Source organism: Furipterus horrens, unplaced genomic scaffold, assembly GCF_987537825.1.
Source record: "Furipterus horrens unplaced genomic scaffold, mFurHor1.1.pri manual_scaffold_11, whole genome shotgun sequence".
Lineage (NCBI taxonomy): Eukaryota > Metazoa > Chordata > Mammalia > Chiroptera > Furipteridae > Furipterus > Furipterus horrens.
The window spans coordinates 83,576,635-83,594,176 of record NW_028327181.1 but is presented as its reverse complement, the minus strand read 5'-3'; the positions used below and the strand labels follow the sequence as shown (position 1 = coordinate 83,594,176).

The 17,542-nt window shown below is 37.7% G+C and overlaps 1 protein-coding gene across 1 annotated transcript in view; it reads left to right on the top strand.

Annotated features, from left to right (window-relative positions):
* The window catches only part of NSF (N-ethylmaleimide sensitive factor, vesicle fusing ATPase), a 131,523-nt gene that overhangs the window by 82,657 nt on the left and 31,324 nt on the right, over positions 1–17,542 (top strand). The window contains exons 13-15 of the mRNA XM_090292764.1: positions 3,414–3,509; positions 7,039–7,195; positions 9,927–10,060. Of these exons, the coding sequence (XP_090148890.1) occupies positions 3,414–3,509; positions 7,039–7,195; positions 9,927–10,060 (387 nt within the window). The remainder of the gene's footprint in view (positions 1–3,413; positions 3,510–7,038; positions 7,196–9,926; positions 10,061–17,542) is intronic.

Sequence of the window (17,542 nt, the reverse complement as noted above, 5' to 3'; positions counted from 1 at the left end):
CAGACAGAATTTCCCCTTCATATTGCTATATGTTTATGTCATTTTGGTTTCACTATAAGAAGAAATAAAAAGTACAAAACATCATAGTAAAAACTTAGGATTGTACAGGGAGAGGACATTTAAAATGGGACTGGTAATTTCATTGAGATTTTAACATCAGAATTGGCTTCTTCATTTTCACCTTAAAGTTTACGCCATGTAGAATTCTGTTTTTTCTTTTTTAAAAGATTTTATTTATTTACTTTCAGAGAGAGGGGAAGGGAGAGAGAAAGAGAGGGAGAGAAACATCAATGTGCGAGACATAAATGGATCAATTGCCTCTTGTTTGCCCCCAACTGGCCCGCAACCCAAGCATGTGCCCTTACCGGGAATCGAACCAGCAAACTCTTAGTTCTCAGGCCAGCAGTCAATCCACTGAGCCACACCAGCCAGGGCTAGAATTATTTTAGATATGTCAAAAAGTCTTAATCAAAGTTTAAAACCTTTATATAAGATTACCTAGGAAAGTAATTCTATATTTACCCTTAATTAAATTAACTTTCCCTTCAATTTAAGAAAACTTCCAGGCTTATTTATATAAGTATAAAATGAGATAATGGGTATGATGAAATTAGATAATGTATATGAGTGTACTTTATAAACTAGAGCTAAAAGAGATTTATAAATTATGAACTGAGTATCATAATTCTTCCATAGAAATGCTTGTTTCCTGTAACACCATTTTTTAAAACTTAGAGATGTCAAACAAATGTGATAAATATTTATCAAATACCTAATATGTGCCAATGAAAACCCTATTAATAATTTAAATGCTAATTATTCTCTTTAAGTAGAATATTTATCTATTTAAATGTTACTTGTTACCTGCTCTCTTTTTAAAAATACACTGTAGGAGTCATACATGAGAATACATTCTTTGTAGAAGAGGCAAGGATGCCAGAGTATGTAGGGAAGATAAGACAGGCCATCTCTAACACCCAAGGGTAGTCAGCATTTGCATGAAAATAGACTACCTTTGTACATTTATATTCGTATACATATGCACTTTTCATAAAAACAATATGTCTTAGATAGCTTTCCATGTCAGTATATGTAAGTCTTTATTATTTTGGACAAATGCACAGTATTCTAGACTATTACAACACAATTTAAAATGTGAGATCCATAAGGGCAGAAACTTGGGACTTCATCGCTATGTCTCTAGTACAGCGATTTTCAAATGGTTTGTCCCAAGAATTTTTTTTTTTTACTTGTAAATATGTTTAATTTCAGTGATAGGTCTTTAATGACTAGTCTGATGCTTACAAGAGGTGCTAGAATTTAGGTTTACCTACATTTTTAGAACATACTTCTTTACAACATGATTCCTCTTATTAGAAATATGGTTTTTTGAGATAAAATTGTAGATCACAACCAAACAAGAATTTTTAAGACATGCAGTACCCAACTACTCAGTCAGGGGCACTTAGACTGTCAAATTAAAAAATGACAACAGCCAATACAACACAGCCATCCAGTGTGAGTAAATCAAAGTTATACCTATTTTTTTGTCAGATCAGCAAAAATACATGTTTTGTTGTGCTGCAGAATTTTAGTAATTAGTTTATGTGTGCCCTGAGATGAGAAAGGTTGAAATTGCTGCTCTAGTACCTAGAACAGTGGATAATACTGTTATAAAAGTGCTTGCCTGTATCTCCCTGTGTACATGGAAATCATTTCTTAGGGTAGAGAACCAGACGTTTTTTGAAAATGTGGTTACTTTGTCTTCTAGTTTCTAGTGTTACCATGTTCTTTTGCAGGTAGACTGTTTTTGTCTCTCAAAAAGGTTCTAGAGTTGGAACTACTATAACAACATAATCAATAAAATATACTAAAAAAAAAAAAAGGTTCTAGAGCAGTGGTTCTCAACCTTTCTGATGCTGCGACCCTTTAATACAGTTCCATGTTGTGGTGACCCCCAAGCATAACTAAAGCATAGTGATTAATCACAAAAACAATATGTAATTATATATGTGTTTTCCTATGGTCCTAGGCGACCCCTGTGAAAGGGTCGTTCGATCCCCAAAGGGGTCGCAACCCACAGTTTGAGAACTGCTGTTCTAGAGCTGTCTCTTCACCTTTGGGGCTCTGGTACTTCACAACACTGTCTAGACAGATGTGGGTTTCTTTTTATTTATCCTGACCAGCACTCTGTGGACCCTTTTAAACTGAAAAGACACAGCTTTCTTCAGCTGTGGAAAGAAGTTTTTTCTTCTGTCTTTTATTGCTTTTTCTCTCTCATTCTTTCTCTTCTCTCCTCAGACTGCTCTTAGCTCATTGTTAAAAATTCTGGATTTATCTTCCATGCTTTTTAACCTTTCTCTCTGACTTTATGTCATTTCTTGGGATTTGGGGCAGGAAAGGAGATAAAGAAATGTGTTCTGTTTGCCATCCTGATTCAGTTTCCTGACATAGTTCTTTTTATTCCGTAAAGCTGACTTAAAAAAAAAAAGGTTTGTCATTTTATTTGTCTCAGCAGTCCTAAAGGAACATGACTCATGTTTTATAATAATCAATGGAAAGTTGATATTGCTTAACATAGTTTTGTTTTATAATCAGATTTTTTAAAGATTAATTTTTGTATAACCATAGTACCATTTTAAATGTTAGGCTCACTTGCCTGGTGCTTTGGGAGTGAGCCCAGTTGCATTAAAAAACGTGTTGGTATCTCAATCACTCATCAGGCCCAGGCAGCTCCAAGTCTGATAAAGGCCTGGATGTTTCTCCAGATGTCTGTTCTAAGTGTCGGCTCCAGGTGCAGGAAGCAGAATGTTTGGAGCTGGCACACAGATTCTCAAGCACAAAGTATGAGTACAAATGAAAGCTGTAGGTCCTTGGACTCCTAGAACAATGGTGTACAAACCTGGTTGAGCATCAGGTACTTCATAAAAGTATAAATGCCTGGGCCCTCTTAACTCAAAACCCTGAAGGGGGTGGGGCTGGGTATCTGTGGGTCTGTAATGGCTCTAGAGGCTATTCTGATATAAGGATGGCAGCCACTGTTCTTAGAGACCCTCTGTGTGTAGTTTCTCCTCCTCCTGCTCCGTGTAGAAGGAAATGGCTATCTGGTAACCTTTGGAACAGATAATTGATTTAACTGGTACCTGCTTGATGGATATTTAATTTGCTTCTAGTCTTCTGCTATTACAAGTCACTGTAGTAGATGTCCTGGTAATATAACTTTGCACACATTTGTGAATATATTTATGGGATAAACTCCTGGAAGTGGAATTGCTCAGGCAAAGGTATATATGTTTGTGAATTTGAGAGAGATGTGAAAATATGCTTTTAAAAATCTTCAGGTGTTATATTCTTGGGCCGAAAATATTCTTAAATCTTAGAAGTCCTTACATTTTGTTTTTATTTCTAACTAGGCCAGTACTAAAGTCGAAGTAGACATGGAAAAAGCTGAGAGCCTACAGGTGACAAGGGGAGACTTCCTTGCTTCTTTGGAGAATGATATCAAACCAGTGAGTATGAATGTTGAGTGATGTATAAGCCAAAAATAATAATAATAATTGAGGAAAAAGGTAACTGCCATTTTACCCAGTATTATGGAAGGTTATAGCATGTGTAGTTTTTAAATTCAGAAAATCTCAGTACGAGAAGGGTCCAATATAAGAAACATTCAAACAATAACTCTGATGGCTGGGTAATTAACCAACACTTACTGAAATATTTCTCATGGTAGGGAGCTCACCATCTTATAGGGCAGACCATCCCATTTTGAGTTCTTCTAGTTATTCTTACTTTATATTGAATTAGAATTGGTTTTCTCATTGGTTCTTATACGACCTGAAGCTATGGACCAAAATTCTTCCTAATTCATCCATCCTCAATATGTTAGTTATATATCATATTTAAATTAATTTTCATATTCTTTTCACTCTCTAGCTTTCTCCAAACTCCTCTAAGGCATGCTCTTTTCTTGCTTAAGATTAGTAGGTCCTTTAACTGCTATAGTTTCTAAGGTCTCTTAATCATTCTAAATGCCCTTTAAAAAAAAAAAAAAAAAGGTGTCATGTTTAAAAAATGCACTCAAAACTCATTAGTCATAGTTGGAGCTTTAGAATACAGTATAAGGTCATTAACCCATTTTTCTATAAAGTAACCACTAATGTTTGGTTACTCTTCCTCAAGTAACCTTTGTTTGCAGTCTTATATTAGTACAAAAACAAAGTACAGATGGGCCTTTTAAAGAGGTGTGTATGTTTGGTTTTCTTTACTAAATGGACCTTAGGTGCAGAGAACTGAATTAATTTAATCTTCAGTTTGTGACACACTTTTGTCTTTAGTCTACATGGTGTGTAAAATAAAGTACAGTGCGTGTAATTTGGGAGACTTGCTATTTTATTACATATTTATTAGCAAGACTCATCCATGTGATTTTCTGTAGCTACACATCATTTATTTTCATTGCAGAATAGCATTCCATTGTGTAGCTAGCGCAGTTTTTCTCTTTTCCTGTAAATGGGCATTTGGGACATTATCAGTTCTTCATATTACAAACAAGTGATGCTATAAGCATTCTTGAATGAGTTTCTCTTAGATATACGTTTAACAATAAAATTGCTGGTTTTGGGGGATATGAATGTCCATTTTCAAACTGAAGAATTTCAAACTTTTCCCAGTTGTTGAATCAATAAGCACTTCCCCAATACCGTAAAAGAGATCCTGTTACTCTACATCTTCTACAGCACTTGGTATTGTCAGACTTAGTTTTTGCCGTTCAGTTGGATGTAAAAAGGGATCTCATTTTGGTCTTGATTTGCATTTCACTGATTACTTATGAAGGTAAGCATTTCCTTGGCCACATGAGTGTCTTTTGTGGAATGCTGTTCATGTCTTTGCCTATTTTTCTGTAGTATTGTTTATTCTTTATTTTTACTTAAGCTGTATAAGGTTTTATATATTCTTCACAATAAAATATTTGTTGCAAGTATCCCTTTAAGGACAAAAATCAATTTGTTTTAGTTCTGTCTACTGTTTTACTGCCATTTTGAATTTTAACTATAAAATACTTTCAGAAGTTACTGAGCAGTGACATGATTACTCTTTTGCTGCTGTCATTTGTAATAGTCACGAAAAATATTAGAGCCCAGCCTAGCTGATCTGTCCCAAGATTCTTTTTAATGACAAATAATTTGGCTACAAGAAAAGGGAAGCTAAGATAACTAAAGTAAGTAATAAGTTTCTTTTATTTACTCCAAGGGTCTGGGGGATACAACAAAGAACGAAGTGACAGGATAAGCAAGGAAGAAAACTCCTACATGTTGTGTAGCCCGGGAGGGTCACTGTGTCCTGGTTCAGGCGTCCGAAAGCCGCTGCTGTGAGACTGAGAGTGTGTACTGGGAATAATTAAGGATGAAAGTCAGCCAATCTGCGTATTCCCTACAGCAGCATTTATCAGGCTCTTCCTTTATAACTTTACAGGGCCACCAAATGCAGCATATCGCGACCAGGGAATGAGGACTTTCCTTTGTACTTAGGAATCAAAGGTCTAGTGTATGCAGGGACCAAAGAGAGGTCTGAGAAATGTTGGGTGGCAAAGTAATAGAGTAATGAGATCATTGCATACTGTTTAGAGACAGTATTACAAAGAATGATTTTCTACGAGACACAAGTTCTAAAGAAGTGTTAAGTTATTCCATATGTCGGGTAGTGAAATATTAACTTTTAAGAATACGTTTATTGATTTGAAAGAGAAAGAGAAACATCAATGTGATAGAGAAACAGATCGGTTGCTTCCTATATGTGGCCCGACCAGGGAGCAAACACCCCACCTAGGCATGTGCCCTGACCAGGAATTGAACTCACAACCTTTTGGTGCATAAAACGATGCTCCAACCAACTGACCCACCAAGCCAGGGAGAAAAATTAACTTTTTGAAGGATTTTTAAAGTAATGACTTTAAAATTTGAAATTCTCAAGACATATGACCTTTATGTTACTCTGGGTAATGTTTTCCTGCTCATTTCTTTTCCTGTTAATCTTATGAAAATTCAATTAATCAAATAAGTACTAAAGTTATTGACTGCTTTTGGCAGCTGGTTTGATGGAGTTGCAATTCGAGATTAGGAGTTGAAAATGAAGAGGGGTGTGATTTAAACTCCAACATGTAAAGAGCACAGTTAAAATGTTTACACATAGCCCTGCCTGGTTTGGTTGGACATCATTCCTCAGAGCGAAAGGTCATCAGTTTGATTCCTGGTCAAGGCACATGCCTAGGTTGCTGTTTTGGTCCCTGGTCTGGCTGCCTATGAGGCAACCGATTGACATTTCTCTCTCACATCAATGTTTGCCTCCCTTTCTTTCTCCCTCCCTTCCTCTCTCTCAATAAAGAAAAAAAAAAGTATTGCCTATAGTAATTACTTTTATTTTATTTTCTTAACCCTTCAGTCTTTCATTAGAAATGCTCCTTTCTACCTCACTTGCAATCTTATACTTACATCTGCTTACCTTGGTTCCATTGAACTTGTGTCCCCTACCACCATGCTGATGTGAACAGTCTCACCTTAGGCCGACTTTACATTCCCATTCTAATCCATGGCACCTGCAGTGAGAGTTAGGGTGGTGTCTTTGTCTGCCTAGCCAGCTGTTTCTAATATCTAAGTCCATAATCTTTTTTTCTTTTTTTGTTCTTAACAGAAGGCAACAACCTATGTACTCCTTACAGAAATAAGCACATTAGAATGTACCCTTTCTCAAGGATTACAATAGTTTGGGCTGTGGTAGAATCTGAGCCTAGAATCTATTGTTTTATTCCATTAAGTTACACAAAGTAGCTCCTCCCCTTCCAGTTAGGTAAAAAGTTAAATGAAAAATTATAAAATGGTGGATTTTGTTTTGTTTTGTTTTTCAGGCTTTTTCCATTAATGTTGCTCAAAACTTTTAGTGTGTAGGAATTATTACTCATCTTTTATACCTTTAAATATTTTAAATATTTTAATTTTTAATATTGATGCTCAAAATGCTTTCAACTATCCTTTTCTTCCATAGGCATTTGGCACAAACCAAGAGGACTATGCCAGTTACATTATGAATGGTATCATCAAATGGGGTGATCCAGTTACTCGCGTTCTAGAAGATGGAGAGCTGCTGGTCCAGCAGACCAAGAACAGTGACCGCACACCATTGGTCAGCGTCCTCTTGGAAGGTGAGAAGAAGTGATGAGACAGCATTAAGAGTAAAACAAACAAACAAAATCTGTGCTTTTACAAAGCTATTTGGCACATTTCAGAAGAATGAATTATGTTTATTTCTACAACTGTTCATCATCCAAAAATAGAAACCCAGTATATATGTGCCAATATTGTGCACCACTTAAAGTTCTATTGGGGATAGAATGTTACTGATGAATGATAACAACTAGTTTTCTAGTAGAAGTGTATCCCAGTTTCTACGTTACTTAATAGACTGTGTCCTACTTCTGGTACTCAGTTCAATTAAATAAATATTCACCGAGTACTTAATCAGTTGCTTTGTATCTTAAAGCTGCTGCTGTGAGAGAAAGTATACACTCCCAGTCTCAGGGCAGCGGCTTTAAGATACAAAGCATTCACAGGGTTCAGTCTGGTTATGAAAGAAGACATGCAAACAAACCCCTAACTACGGTGTATGTGTATAAATATGTGTATGAATGCAAGTCATTTTGCCCATCCGCAGTAAAGGTGATTTAATTTAGTGTTTAATTCAGGCGGCATTTAGAGGTGATATTTAATTTGGACTACGAAGGATCAGTTAGGATTTTACTAAGTAGACAAAATGGGAAGGGCATTCCATTCACCAGTTGCTTATTTACAGTTATGATTAGTACAACCAAAAAGTTCAGTAAGTCCACAGGACGGGGGTATCTGACCCCTTCCAGAGGTCTGGGGATGGGTTCACTGAGAGAAACACATGAAGCCAAGACCTAAAGGTTAAGGAGAAGCTGGCCAGGCAAAGTCGTCAGAGAAGATGTTCTCTGCAGAGACCAGCATGTGAAAAAGCCCTGGGCAGGAAGGAGAGTGAAGCAGAAAGGGAGACTGGCTAGACATGAGACTGAAGACGTAGGCAGACGAGCCTGTTCATGCAGAGCTTGAAGACCATGTTAAAGATTTAAACACTATCTGAGGGGCAGTGGGAAGCCATTTGTTGGGTTTTAGGCAATGAAGTGACATGATCAGATTTGTATTTTCAAAACATCACAGCTGCCTTGTGATAGAGAATGGATCGGAAGGGCAAAAAAAGATACAGGAGAGACCATTGGTTAGAATCGGTCACATTAGTCTTCATGAGAGCTGATTGGAGTTTGAAGTAACAGTGGTAGTGGAGATGGAGATAAGTAGACCATTTTGAGAAATATTTAGGAGGTAGAATAAAAGATACTTTATGTTATTATAATTATTATTAATTGTTAGTCATAATTAAGCTATCATACTTTGAACTCTTACTATTTGCCAGTCACTCTACTAGCACTTTACATACATTATCTCATTTAAACCCCACTTCAGTTCTGAGGATAGACGCTGTTGGTGTCGCTACTGTGTAGACAGGGAAGCTGAAGCTTAGAAATAGAAAGTAACTAGGTGGAGTTTGGAAGAGGCATCAAGCACAATCCTCAGCTTTCTAGTATACGTGGCCTGCTTACTAAGATTGGGAGCACTAGTGGAGAGGCAGATTTGGGAAAGAAGGACCATGAGTTCAGTTTTGGACATGTTGGGTCTGAGGTTACTGTAGGATATTTGAATTGGAAATGCCAAGTAGCCCATTGGATATGTAGGTCTGCTGCTCCAAAGGGAGGTCTAGCTGCAATATACATTCATTTGTTGAATCCATGGGAGTGGATGAAGTCACTTACAGAAAAGGTATAGGTTAAGAAGAAGAATTGATCTCTGAGGTGTGTCAACATTTAAGGACTAAGTAGAGCAGGAAGAGTTGACAGAAGAGACTGAGCAAAAGTAATCAGAGAGGCAAGGGGGTGGGGAGAATGTGCTGTCACAGAAGCAAAGAAAAGTATTTAAGGAAAGAGGAGAGTTATCAATTGTATCAGATATTCTTAAGAGGCCAACAGATGAAGTGTCTGTTGGATCTGAGGACATGGAGGCCATTGATGATCCTGATGGAAGCCTGTTCCATTTAGTGAGAATGGGAGCCATAGATAGGGTTGGCCTGAGAATGGATGGAATGTGAAGAATGAAGGCAGCCAGAGTAGGTCAGTATTTAGGGAAGTTCCCTTTTGAAGGGAGAAGAAAGACTAGTGTTGTCTGAAGAGGAAGAGATGGAATGTATGGGAGAGAGGGTACTATCAATTATGTCAGGTTTCTGAAACGATGGAAAGGGAGAATAGGTGGGCTATGGGAGGAAGGGGGACACAGCTGCCATTGCACAGAAGGGAAGGAGGAGGAGATGTGTAAATACAGGTAAGTCTGTAGGTTTGCTTGCCTTTATGAGAAGGTCCGAGTCTTCAGAATTCTATTTTTTTAAGGTACATTCACTTCTAATAAGGCAGTTTTCCCTGCCCCCACTGTCATCTAAGATTATATTTATTTTTTCAGACAATTTGGTGGAACTAAACATAAATACCGATATGCATTTGAATACACTCTTTTTTTTTAAGAAGCAAAACCTTTGTGTTTTATATATTTAGGCAGAAGTTTGAAAGATGAAGGCTATGTGGGAAAGAAAGAAGAAATGTATTTCATCATACTTTTGAGAAATGCTAATCAGTCATTAAGTTTAGTTGCTAATAAATAAGAGAAAACATGTCTGCGATGAAATTGTGTCAGGAAATGTTAATGAGCAACTAGTTGAGACCTCAGTACCTTGTGGATCAAAGTTTAAACTTGTTTGATTCCTCTTTGCTTAGGTTGGCTTTTTTCCCCTCACTTGCTCATGTCCTTATGCAGGCCCTCCTCACAGCGGGAAGACTGCCTTAGCTGCGAAGATTGCAGAGGAATCCAATTTCCCTTTCATCAAGATCTGTTCCCCTGATAAGATGATTGGCTTTTCTGAGACAGCCAAGTGTCAGGCCATGAAGAAGGTATCAAGATTTTTACCTTCGTTTTAATTTCATATCTCTAAGATGTGTGTGTGTGTGTGTGTGTGTGCGCGCACACGTGTGTGCATGTGTGCCATAGCAACTGTGTTCTTCTCAAGTGGAGCTACATTATCAGCAGAATTTAGGAAAAAACAACTCTTTTATATGTTTAACTTTGTAATGCATTTTTATTAGAATACTTTTATCTTCCAAATTATGTTTGGTTTTATACGTATTACAATTAATTTTTATTTCTTAAGTTTGTATTGACTTGATTGAAAGAAAGATCCTAGTTAAGAGTACTTGAGCAGAGTGGGACAAATTTATTTAGGGTTTTTTTTAAGTTCTTTCATCAATGTATGAAGTCAAACTGAGGTCAATTAAATTGTATACAGAAGTATATCATTAGAAGGATATTTCGGAAAACCCCTACAAAAGGAAGGTGGTATATTAAATAATAATCAGAGTCCGCTTGGCAACTTAATGCAGTCCTCATCCTTTTTCCTTTCTCCAAGTGCCATTTGTCACCTTCTCAATATGGCTGCTTTGAGCCATCAGTGAGTGAGAACAACAGAATAGACTCCTAGAGCAGGCAGGACATTTAACACCGTCTGGTCCATCTCAGACATTCAGGCAAGTGCCATGTATGGCAGCTGGGGTGGTATGTGGCTGCTCTTTAAAAAAACAACAAAACTCAATGATGAAAACTCAATGGCTGTTCCATCTCATGGTGGTAGCCAGTGTTTCCATTGATATTCTGATTTTATATACTCCCTGAAAGTGAAGAAACTTTATTTTGTATCTAGTTGAAGTATTCCTTTACTTAAATCGTTTTTTTCATGCTTGATCTTTTATAGATAAGAACTGACTAAGTTAAAGAGATGTGGAATAATCAGAATCAGGGAAAGAAATCTTCAGCATTGGAGTGAAGGTAGCTTAGGTGTTTTTACCATGCTCAGGGGCCCTCTAAGATAGAATCACTTCAGTTTTTCTGCAGGGAAGAGACTGAAAAAGAAAACAATATTTTTTTAAAAAGCAAACTCCAAAAAATAATCTTTGAAAGTTAATCGTTTATATGTGCAGGTGGCAGAAACTTATTTGTGTAGGTGCTTGAAATGGATGGTGGAGGCAAAGCATGCAGCAGGATTCCAGTCCTGCACACTGAAATGTGACCATAAATATTCTATATAAGGATCTTTGAAATGGAATATGAAAGAGAGGAAAATGTTTCTAGACACAAAAAGAACTTAAATATCATAGTTTATTCTGTGTCTTAAGGTGAAACCAGTAGTATCTATTCTACATGTGATTCTAGACAGACTCAAGAGGACCAGTAAGTTAGTTCCCTGATGTAGGCAGGGGCTAGTTTACTTTGTTTTTACCACCGCCATCCCCCACCTTAAAGCAAACCCTTAAGCCACTTCCTCTAGTGAACATTTACATAACAGCCCTTGGAATCTGTGGTCATTGAATTTACCTTTTAATTGAACAGCTGCTTCTATTGGCATGTCTCTAACTCCATCTATTCCTTAACTTGTCAAAAGCAGTCATCTTCTGTGCAGATGGTAAATCACTCCATTGCTCTCACCAGCTGCCAGCATCTGCCTCAGATGCACTCAGATGTGCGTGGATGGTCCTAGTTTTTCTGTAAAAGTTTTTAAAAAGTACTTTAGACTCCTGCAGATCAAAGCTGCTTTGTAAGTGTGAGATATTATCATTTTTATTATTTTAATATCTTGCAAATTGACTTGGGGGAAGGTAATATGTGCTGATTTTAGAGGCTTAAATGGTTAAATTAATGGCTTAATAACTTATGATTTAATCTGTAAATTGTTGAAGCCTTTCAAGGCAGAGTTTTAAAAGAGTAGAAGGCTAAGGAATATGAAAACAAGTGTCTATACAGGCTTAATCAAAGTTGTTTCAATTCGTGATTCATTGTTTGGACCATTCATGCATTTTTCAAGTTCCAAAAATTATTTCTGCTTTAGCAGTAGAATAAATACATATTCAACTTTTTGGTTTTCCTTGAGGAAAAAAAAATGTTATTCCCTGAAACTAAGTACAGAACAGAGAAAGAATGAAGCATAGGTGTCTTAGAACTGTATTAGAAACATTGCAGGGGCTTTCCCTGCAGATAATTTTTACATTGTTGCCTAATGATAGGCCGACCAAAGCCCCAGGGCCCAAGCCAGTCTGAAGGCGCTGAGTCTTCAGGTCGCTTCTCCACACGAAATAGAAATGCTAGAAATGCCGTTCTTTATAGTTCTGGTCCTCCTCCCGCCACTGCCGTCTGCCCTGCATTTGTAGTGTGATGGCGGGAAGATGTCTTAATTTCTTTTTCAGAGCACAAATAATTTATATATTTTTTATTATTCTGAAGAGGACAGTTCTTTGGTTGAAAGTGCTTACCCCCACTCATCCCCCAAATGTAGCTTTTTCTGATTGCAAAAATAATTTAGAAAATGTAGAAAAGAACAGGAGAGAAAATAAAAATGAGTTCATTTTGTTTGTCCTCCGGTTTTCTTCTCTGTTCAGACACACACACACACACACACATGCACACACACACACACACACACAGTACTGGGGGATCACATTGGGCATACTGTCTTAAACCTGCTTTTTTCACTTAATATATGGTAATTTTTTTTTCAGTGTCATTAAAATTCACCTCAATATTATGTGAAATTAATAGCCATGTAATACCCACGTAAACAGTCCCTTTTTATTGAACATTTAGGTTGTTTCCAGGGTTTTTTTTTCCACAATTATAAATAATATTCTACAGAACTACCAAACTAGGGAAATTACTGCCCCCATTTTCTTATTAGATTTTTCTTAGCATGGCATGATATTTTACTGGCTGAGAACTTGGGCTTAGGTTTCAAATAGATCTGAGTTTGAATCCCAGCTCCACCACATTTACCAGCTCTTAACTATAAACCTCTGTTTTCTCAATAGAAAATTAATATAATAGTAAGAGCTGCCTCGTAGCGTTATGAGAATTAAGTGAAGTGGTAATTTATGTAAAGTATCACACAATGCCTTGGGATATAATATGTGCTTAATAAAGTGTAGTGGTTATTTTCACTTATCATTATTGTACATGTACTGTTGGTTATTTTCCTTAGGAAAAATTCTCAGAATTAGTATTGCTAAGGTAAAAATATGAATAATTTAAAGATTTTTTATAATATTGCTATAACTCGTATGTCAAAATAGTAATTATTTATAGGAGCCCACCTCTTTTTCAAAAGTTGAACTGATTTGCACTAGCAACCCCATCTCTGAGAGTGTCAGTTTCCTTGGACTCCCAAGCACACTTGATGTTATGAAGATATTTATTTGCTAATTTCATCAGTAGAAGATTGGCATTTAATTATTTCTTTGACTACATTTTCATGATTAAATGCCCAATTTTTAAAGATTTTTCAAAATGTTTTGCAATGGCAGTAGTTTGTGAAACTCAGAAATAGTATAACATTAATTTTTGTTAAAGAGAGATGGTCTGAGTAGTTAATTTATAGAATATCTTTATATACCATTTTATTACTTAAAGTAAGAGATAGGAGTTTTTATCAATAGAGAGGGCCATGAGACTTGCTTTAATGAATGTCTTTCATTATAATTAAGTGATTGCTTTTTGTTCACATATGGATAGTACTAAAATCTATGGAAGTAGTTTATTCTGAATTGATTTAAATTAATTTAAATTCACCTTATACTACTCTTAATTTGATTAATAAATTCTTTCTCTATAGATCAACTTCTCAACACTGCCCAAGTCTCTATGAGGTATTATCCCACGTTCTGTGGGGTACCATATGTTCCATTCAGATATTTGAAGTATTCACAGATCTTTTCCTTCTTTATGCTTGTTTTCCCAACTTCATTTTATTTTAATATTTTAATTCTATTATTTATTTTTGCATCTATACTTTTTTAAAAATGTGCTGTACTAGTTCTATTAGTGGCGTTAAATGAACAAAAGAACAAAGCAACAGAATTTTATTTTAACTAATTACCTAATTTTGATGCTTTTTGAGTACATAATTAGTACTGAGAAGAAACAACAATCTGATGTGACTAAATTATTTGAATAAAATTAGGTGAAAATATTAGTGACTTATAAAACTATACCCATTAATAACATAATATAGTCTTTTTTTAAGGGAATGAAAATTAATGGAAGAAATTTTCCTTTCCACTAGCTTTGCAAGAAAGAAATAATCTTCTTTGAATATCCTCCCCCTGTAAATCCCACTGCAAATTGTAGTCTGCACAGAACAGAGTCATGGTGCCTAATCCTCCCCTTTTCATGGTTTAGTCCATACAAAGAGCAGAGCTAGAAATTGGATCTTTTGACAGCAGTTACTAAGCAACAGAATTTGGGTGTTTTTGGTTAACATCCTAATATATCATGTTGCTGATGTGTTGAAGTTTGTGCATGTATTAACTGAGAGGCGTGGGCGCTCCGGAAGTGACTACAGGTCCTCGCATCGCTCGGGGGCAGGTGCCTGCTGTTGTTTGTTTAATGCCCCTTGGTCCTTCCGCGTTTCTGTCTGTGTGGCGCACAAAGGAAGATGGTACAGATCTTTAGTAGAACTTTCAGACCTTGTGACTTTTTATATTATTAAGAATACCTCACTCTGTGGCTCATATCGTGTGAAAATGTAAGAATTTTTCCTGAAAAGCAGGGAGAACAAATGAAGGATTTTAAGGTCATTCCAGGAATCTTTAGTGCTTTGCCAAAACTTTAGGTCCACTTCCTGAGGCAGTGTCATTAGAAGACAGCTAATGTTTGCTCGGTCTACTCCCAAGTTATTTTTAGAAACTAGAGATTATTACTGATAGCACTGATTTGAATTTGCTCATTTACGTTTTTATATGCTACCAAATGTGATTAGAGTATGCTCTCAACTAATTGTTGACAGATTTACTGCATGAGGGATTTTCGAAATCATCCGTTTCGCACTCACTAGGTACTTCACGCCACCCACTTCAGAACTGAGATGAACCCTTTCAGCCCCCGAAGAAGCAGAGAATTTGGCTTCACTTACCACAGACACTGAAGAGGTTATAGAAAATGGAGGACAGAATCTACTTAGAGCACGCTTTGCTGTGGTTTGTGATTCTGAAAGGCTGGGGTTAACATGGAGCTAATGCAGGCGTGTTCCCATTTGTATTCGTGTGGCCTCAGAGTCTGCAGCTGTTCCCCACCCCCACCTCCGCACACAGGTGGCCCTGGCTGGTCGGAAGATTCCGCGAGTGGGCTCTGTGCCTTGAGAGCTTGCAGTGTCCTTGAGGACAGTATTCAGACCTGCCTCACACCTCTGTTCCTCCACGCTTAGAGTGCATCCAGCCTGCTCTTGCCTCGAACCCAGGTTCCCCACGTTCGGGGTTGTCTCTTAGGACCACTACCTACCTTTGCACACGAGAGAGGTGGTACCGGACTTTAGTGACAATCTCGTTATGTCCACAGCTGGAAGACTATGGGATTCTGTTTTCTAGAGGTGTTCTTCATCTTCTAGAATAGTCCTCAGTATTTCCATGTTGACTGATGCCACTCCTTTTCACTTTTCTTCAGTTCTTCCCATTTTTTTCTTTAGCTTTCTCTTTCAGACTTCTCACCCAACTTTAAGACTATATATATAAACATGTGTACATATTTATATCTACACACTGATCATTTTACCTGCTCTACAGGAAACTCCCTGGTAAAACTAGGATGATCATACACCCCAATTTGCTTTGAGCAATCCTGGTTTTTACCTGTTGTTCCAGTGTGATTATTAACAGCTCTTCCCTTTCAAGGTCCTGGTTTGCATGATAACTTATACGATCCCCTAGCGATAACCTCTCCAGCAAGAAAAGGCTTGAGCATTATACTTTCATCTTACCAAATAAGAGGATCAGAATTTAAATTAATTTTTTAAAGAGTCTGTGAGGTACAGCCATTAGCCGCAGCTTCAGCCCCCCTGGCTAACTGTTGTGTTGGCGTCATTTGACCTGGAGCGGGCGCTGCCTGCCTGCTGCGTGCTGTTACCACTGCGAGGTTTGGCACTCGGGCTGTAGTATTCTAGCTGGGGCAGTTTGTGCATTGTTCCCTTTTGCACCTTTTCTTCTAGTACTTCTCATTTTTGGATTTATCTACCTAAAGTTGTGTTAGAACCTCCCGGCTTAGTATGCAAGTGTCTCAGTTATATTTCAGTCTGGCAGCTAATCCCATTTACTTGCCCATCGAATCCGAATCTCTTCTCAGTGAACACTGCTGGGGCCTGGGCCAGGAAGCACAAAGGGAAGTGGCTGAGATTAGGCAGAAAACAGGAACCCGGGGGAAGTCTGAATGACCCAATATTTGCACTGCTGACTAGATAAGGAAACAGGGTGTGAGAAGTGAAAGGGGCGTGTGTATTCAAATTAAAGCGAGTTGCTGCCCAAAGGAGTTTCAGTTGACTGGTCAAGTTACAACTGGAATTGCACTGCCTTTGTCATGGTTATTACGCTGTTAAGTTACCTGTGAGTGCTCCACTCCTCCTGATACTAATTAGTACATTAAGAGCTGTCTGTAAAAGAAAACAAAACAAAACAAAAACAACTACTTTACATTGATTGACTGCTGTAGGTATTTTTTTTTCTAACATGTTATAGGTAGCCCATGCAGTGAACTGTGAAGTGATTTGTAATTCTTCATGAATCGTATCTGAGATAAGCTGGTGAGACTACATAGCAATGTTTAGACCCAAGCAGTGTCGTTAGTAAGGTCCCTGTGGCCACGTAAACTCGACATTGTTTTTGAGAAGGGAGGAGGGCTGATAGGGGGGAAGTGTAGAAAGTGGTGCCCTGGGCCCCTGTGGCTCTGATCCACAGTATTACAGCTTGACAGACAGAATCATGTTCAGGCTCTGCATCAGAGCCTTTATAGAATTCTGAAAAATATTTTAAAGGTCAAAGCATTATTTTCAGTAACTTCCTGAAATCGCCTGAGTTTGTAGGATACCACATTGGCTGCTATATTGGTTCAGTCTTCAAAAAATAGCAAAGAACACAAGGGAACTGCTTCAGACTTTTCCACAGTCTCTTCCATTTCTCTTCTGCTTCACCTCTCACCCACCACTTCATGCACACACCACGCCAACACCGACACCCCTCCACTTTAATTCCAACTGACTGTGTGTCGGCTCCTGCACTGTTCTTGAGTTTTCTCTCCTCTGTGCCTCCTAACATTCGGTGTGCTCTGCTTAGAACGCCTTCTTCCCTGCTTTCCACTGGTGGTTCTCCCAACTTAAACGTCACTTCCTAACTTTAGGAGCACAGCGCTGACTCCATAATCCTCTGTATCAGTCAGAATAGGCTAAGTTGTGCTACAATAATGAACAAACCCCAATCTCAGTGGTTTAACACAACAGTTTATTTCTTGCTCACAGTTCACGTCCATCACGGCTCAGAGACTCACGCTTGTAGGTAGCAGAGGCTCCATCTCAC